Genomic DNA, 6,180 nt, shown 5'->3' with positions numbered 1-6,180 from the left:
AAATGTCCACGTGGACCTTGCTGTTACGACGGGATCTGGGCAAGTCCTCATTCGGACACTTCGGACACTTCAGTGAGGTCAGTTGCCTCGGATTCCCCGGATTGGTACGAGGCTGAGGACACGTCGTCTTCCGTTGGTTCTTCCGACTGGATCACGTAGGACCTCCCTCCCGCGTCTCTGACCATGTAGGCTTTCTGATCCTCGTCCCACTCATCTTGAGACTTGACCTTGTAGACTGCTCCTCCCACAGCTTTGGCCGCTGCGTTGACCGCTGTGGGTACGGCGCTGGTGGCTGTGCTGAATGCCGTACCGACCTCGGAAGCCGCGTCTTCGGAGTCTGTTGAGCCGCCGCTCTTTCCCCTCCCTCCTTTCTTCTTCTTTTTTTGTGTCTTGCGGTTGGGCAAAAAGAAGTCCGGAATCTGGATGTTGAAGGTCCTGTGCCCTTCTGGGTTGCCATCTGAAACCGAAAGTGTAATTAAATATTTCGACTCTAAAGGACAAGATATGGGTTATATGAATAGAGTTTTACGCCCTCACGGGATACACAAGTGTATGCGTGTTTAGGCGGTATCAGCCATTTGCGCTTGTGGCAGAATGACCAAGACCTTTTACGAGCCATTGTGGTGACATGGGGGTGGGACATGGCTTCCGTCTCTGGGTCTGCACATAAAGTTGACCCGTGTCAGTCCCGGCCCAAATTCGAACCTGCGACCTTCCGATCACAAGTCCAGTGCTCTACCAACTGAGCTACCGCCCCCCCCCCCCCCCCCCCGTAATTAATTACTAACTGACTGCCCGTTATGCTGGTTAGCATGTAGGGCAGCAACAAAGGACCCCCACTCCTGTCTGTTCTGGGCGAGTCTCTGGATGGTACCCCACGTTTGGTTCAGTGGTCTTCAGTTCTCCTTCCACCGTTTGTCGCCAGGTGTTCTTGGGTCTGCCTCTTTTTCGCTTTCCCTCTGTTATTGTCTTTTGAATTTTCTCCGAGAAAGGATAATGAGAAAGGGCATGCAGACGGAGTGAAGAAATGGGATATTGAAGAAAGAGGTATACTCTTCTTCTTGTCGTTCGCTGTTAGATCGTCAGTCCGGACTGCAGGGCGAAACGTGCTGTCCTCTCCAAGTCCTCTTTGGGGCCGTATAGCTTCTTTTGTAGCGCTGTCTCCTCTGGCCATGTGGTGTCCCTCAGAGCACTGTGGTATGGGCAAGCCTGCAGGATGTGCTCTGCTGTCTGATTCTTGCCACACGGACATAGGGGGGAGGGAACTAGCTTCAGCTTTGTGGCCATATGATGGTTTAGTCTGTTATGTAGAGGTATACAAGAAAGCTGAAAAGAAAGAATTACAAAAAAGCAAAGAAAAAAGATAGAAAGAAGGACAGAAAGAAAGAGAGACAGATACACAGACACACAGACACACAGACAGAAGAAAAAGGAAAGAAACGAAAAGGAAAGAAAGAAAACTAAAATGAAATAAATAATTAAACAGAAGTCCCATGATAGAAAGATGCCCAAGAAAAATAGACCCAAAAAAATAAAAAATAAAAACAGAGAGTGAAAGACGAAGAGAATACCAAACTAAAGGATGGCGCTCGCATGAACCACCTTTGAAATGTCCGTTTGCTGCAACGGTAAAAAATGAAGAAATGAGAGAGAAAGAGGCCGACAGGCAGACAGACAGTTAGGCAGACAGACTAAGAGAGTACCGGACATGGGAAAACAAGACAGACAGACATATGGATGGGGTGGGGGGGGGGAGATAGAGAGAGAGAGAGGGGGGAAGGAATAGAGAGGGAGGGCGCGAAGAGGAAGAGTGAGAGAGACAGAGGGGGAGAGGGAGAGAGAGAGAGAGAGAGAGAGAGAGAGGAGAAGTAACTGTGAAAGAAAAAAAAATGTCCAGTATAAAAACCAATGTCCATTTTGCGTGTAACTGAAAAAACATATTTTATTACAAATTCCAAACAAACACGCAGACGGAAGAGAAAGAAAGTTATCAAGAAAGAGAGAGAGAGAGCGAGTGAATCTTATGACAAAAGTTAATAGTATGTGCCTTGTTCCCAAAATAAAGAAAGTAGAAATGTAACGGTTTCTTCATTTTTAAGCACATTTTCAATCAAACACAACAAAACTATATATTTTCCATTCAGGAGGCAATGAGAACACAATGATTCAAATTTTGATTTAAAACAAAAATGAAACAAATTGGCACTTTTTGAATGGAAATTTTATAATTTTATGCAAACCCATAGTCCGGACCAGGTCAAAGGTTGTGTGAATATATCAAATTGATGAAAACTTTTGGCCGTGACAGTGCTGCCTCAACTTTAACAAAAGGGCAAATATGAAGTCATCAAAAAGCCCTATCAAAAATAAGAGAAACCCAAAAAATATGTACATAATGTCAATTTTCAAAATAATCCGTTCGGAAGATTTTTGACAAAATACTTTGCACACACACACACACAACCCCCACCCCTAGTCAGACAAACCTCACCCCCCGCCTTCGTTAAATAATTCAGTCAAGACAGTATTGTCTGAATGTAAAAGCCACTGAAACGAAGCAAATGGACAGACAGAGGGGCGCAACAGAGCACCATTTGCTTGTGAAGTTATCTGTACCTGAAAGAATGTTCTTTCGTGTAGACCTGTGAACCACAATTGCGAAGAACAGCAGTAGTAAACCAGCGATACCCGACACTCCCCCATACATGTACAGCCACACGTCCGCTGAAATACATTAGGCACCGATTTTTAAAGAGAGAGAAAGAGAGAGAGAGAGAGAGAGAGAGAGAGAGAGAGAGAGAGAGAGAGAGAGAGACACAGACAGACAGACAGACAGAGGGAGGGAGAGAGAGTGCGAGAGAGAGACAGAGAGAGACAGAGGGAGGGAGGGAGAGAGAGAGAGGGGGGGAGAGAGCGAGAGAAAGAGACAGAGGGAGGGAGAGAGAATGAGAGAGAGAGAGAGAAAGAGAGCGAGAGAGAGAGAGAGAGACAGCGAGAGAGAGAGCGCGACAGAGAGAGAGCGACAGAGAGAGAGAGCGACTGAGTGAGAGAGAGAGAGAGAGAGAGCGACAGAGTGAGAGACAGACAGAGTGACAGACAGATAGAGGGACACGGACAGAGGGAGACAAAGAGAGGGAGAGAGAGTGAGAGAGAGAGAGAGTGACAGAGTGAGAGAGAGAGAGCGACAGAGAGAGAGAGAGAGAGAGAGCGAGAGAGTGAGAGACAGACAGAGTGACAGACAGATAGAGATAGAGGGACACAGACAGAGGGAGACAAAGAGAGTGAGAGAGACTGAGGTGGACAGAGAGAGAGACAGACAGACATACGGAGGGAGACACAGAGAGAGGCACAGAGACAGAGAGTGTGATATACAGAAGGAGAGAGCCAGAGAGAGAAAGAGTGATATACAGAGGGACAGAGCAAGAGAGACAGAGACAGAGACAGAGACATGGGGAGGCAGAAAGAGAAAGAGAGATTCTTACCAGGGTGATGTGAAGAAGGGGCTGACCGGGAGCTTCTACCTGTAAACACATTAATAACAAGAAGAGCAAACGCTCGATCGAGTCACTTTCGCAGTTCTGAATATTATATGAGGCATCAGATGGACAGGAAGAAATTGCTATTCACAACACAATGAGTCACGTTCACATAAAATTTGAGCCCGGTCACTTTTATAGTTTCCGAGAAAAGCCCAACGTTAAGTTGTGTGTTGCCGAACAGAAAAGGCTAGTTATCTCCCTTGTTTTTCTGATAACGTTCGTAAAAGGCTACAGATGTAAATACTTTGATGTAAAGAATAATCCTACAAAGTTTCAATCACATCCGATGAACTTTGTCAAAGATATAAAATGTCTAATTTTTCCTTTGACGCTGACCTGTGACCTTGAAAAAGGTCAAAGGTCAACGAAACCATCGTTAAAGTGTAGAGGTCATTGGAGGTCACGACTAAACAAAATATGAGCCCGATCGCTTTGATAGTTTCCGAGAAAAGTCCAACGTTAAGGTGGTGTCTATATACGGACGGCCGGCCGGACGGCCGGCCGGACAGACTAACACTGACCGATTACATAGAGTCACTTTTTCTCAAGTGACTCAAAAACTATACCGCTCTCTTATTTCGTCCGTCTGTCTGTCTGCCAGTTCGCCGTTCCGTGCGTCTGTCTGTATCTCCCTGTCACACACACACACACACACACACACACACACACACACACACACACACACACACACACACACACACACACACACACACCCCAATTTGTGTGTTGTATTTGTATTAACTATGTATTAACTGTGTGTGTGTGTGTGTGTGTGTGACAGGGAGATACAGACAAACTATGTATTAACTGTCTGTCTGTATCTCCCTGTCACACACACACACACACACACACACACACACACACACACACACACACACACACACACACACACACACACACACACACACACAGAAGAAGGACCGGTCCAATTTTTGTGTTGTATTTATATTAACTATTCAAGGTTAGCTCTTTGAAAAGTATGGATATTATTTTTGTTATAGTCATGTTTATTTTCTTTCGCGCGTGAGTGCAATGAAATGTTATGTAACCCTTTTGTTCATAAACCGTTCGTAAGGGGCAATAAATAAACCATCTCTCTGTCCTGTGGGTTAAGGGTGCAGATTTGTTCGATCTCCCAGGTCAACTTATGTGCAGACCAGTCAGTGCCGTATTCCAGTAGTCGTAGTCAATCCCCATCAACCCGTGCAGGCTTTTACTCTGGGTAAGAGCACCCTTCCGCTTTCGTAGCTGACACCCGTGTCAATCCACTGAATTCGGTCAGCCAATGATTGCAACGCTGTACAGGAAGCAGCCCGGTTGTTGATCCAGCATGTGTTCTTCTGCGTTCGTGGGCTGAAATTCCCACGTACACTCGTGTTTTTGCACGAGTGGAATTTTACGTGTATGACCGTTTTTACCCCGCCATTTAGGCAGCCATACGCCGCTTTCGGAGGAAGCTTGCTGGGTATTTTCGTGTTTCTATAACCCACCGAACTCTGACATGGATTACAGGATCTTTTCCGTGCGCACTTGGTCTTGTGCTTGCGTGTACACACGAAGGAGGTTAAGGCACTAGCAGGTCTGCACATAAGTTGACCTGGGAGATCGGAAAAATCTCCACTCTTAATCCACCAGGCGGCAGCGACCGGGATTCGAACTGACGACCTCCCGATTAGGAGGCGGACGTCTTACCACCACGCCACTGCGCCCGTCAGCATGTGTTCAAGCCTGGAGCTGCTCCTATCCCAACTAGAACCCCGGACTAAAAGGGAGCCCGGGTAGCTCAGGTGGTAGAGCACTAGCACTGAACTTGTGATCTTCGGGTTGCGGGGTTGAAACCTGGCCGGGACGGACACGGGCCAACTTTAGGTGCAGACCCAGAGACGGTGTCCATGTCCCACCCCCGTGTCACCACAATGGCACGTAAAATACCTCGGTCATTCTGCCATAAGTGCAGATGGCTGATGATGATGATGATGATGATGATGATGATGATGATGATGATGATGATGATGATGACTTTTTTAATTTGTACTATTAGTACGATAATTATATTGATAGACATACCCCTGTTTCCTTGGATGGGACCAGAATCTTGCCCTCCAGGACCAGAATCTTGCCCTCCAGGACCAGAATCTTGCCCTCCAGGACCAGAATCTTGCCCTCCAGGACCAGAATCTTGCCCTTCAGGTTGTGTACTGCCCCCGTCTGTTTCCGAAGGAGTGGACATCGGAGCCAACGTAGAAGGAGGTCTCGTCGATGCTTGACAACAAAAACACACACGAAAAAAAACCACACAAAAAACAACCTTGACTAAATGTAAAAAAAAAAGATGAAATTTTCATTATCGGCTGTTCTGAAACGAAAAGGGTACTTGAATAAAAGACACAGTGGTTTCCATGTAAACCTCTCGTCTTCTTTCTCGCTTCAACATGTGGTAACTATGGCCATCCTCAACGTAGTTACCTAAAATCAACGTCCTGAATACACTCTATGCATAAATGGAGTGTGTGTGTGTGTGTGTGTGTGTGTGTGTGTGTGTGTGTGTGTGTGTGTGTGTGTGTGTGTTTGTATGTGTGTGTGTGTGTGTGTGTGCGTGCGTGTGTGTGTCTGTGTGTTTGTGGGTGTGGGTGGGTGTGCG

At 46.5% G+C, this 6,180-nt stretch overlaps 1 protein-coding gene across 1 annotated transcript in view; it reads right to left on the bottom strand.

Annotated features, from left to right (window-relative positions):
- Positions 1–47: 47 nt before the first annotated feature.
- LOC138946538 (uncharacterized) overlaps positions 48–6,180 on the bottom strand; it is a 10,443-nt gene continuing 4,310 nt past the window's right edge. The window contains exons 3-6 of the mRNA XM_070317979.1: positions 5,607–5,801; positions 3,483–3,521; positions 2,617–2,724; positions 48–457 (exon numbers count right to left, since the gene is read on the bottom strand). Of these exons, the coding sequence (XP_070174080.1) occupies positions 48–457; positions 2,617–2,724; positions 3,483–3,521; positions 5,607–5,801 (752 nt within the window). The remainder of the gene's footprint in view (positions 458–2,616; positions 2,725–3,482; positions 3,522–5,606; positions 5,802–6,180) is intronic.

The sequence above is a fragment of the Littorina saxatilis genome, linkage group LG14 (assembly GCF_037325665.1).
Source record: "Littorina saxatilis isolate snail1 linkage group LG14, US_GU_Lsax_2.0, whole genome shotgun sequence".
NCBI lineage: Eukaryota > Metazoa > Mollusca > Gastropoda > Littorinimorpha > Littorinidae > Littorina > Littorina saxatilis.
The sequence above is the reverse complement of the archived record's forward strand: the minus strand, read 5'-3'. Positions and strand labels throughout refer to the sequence as shown.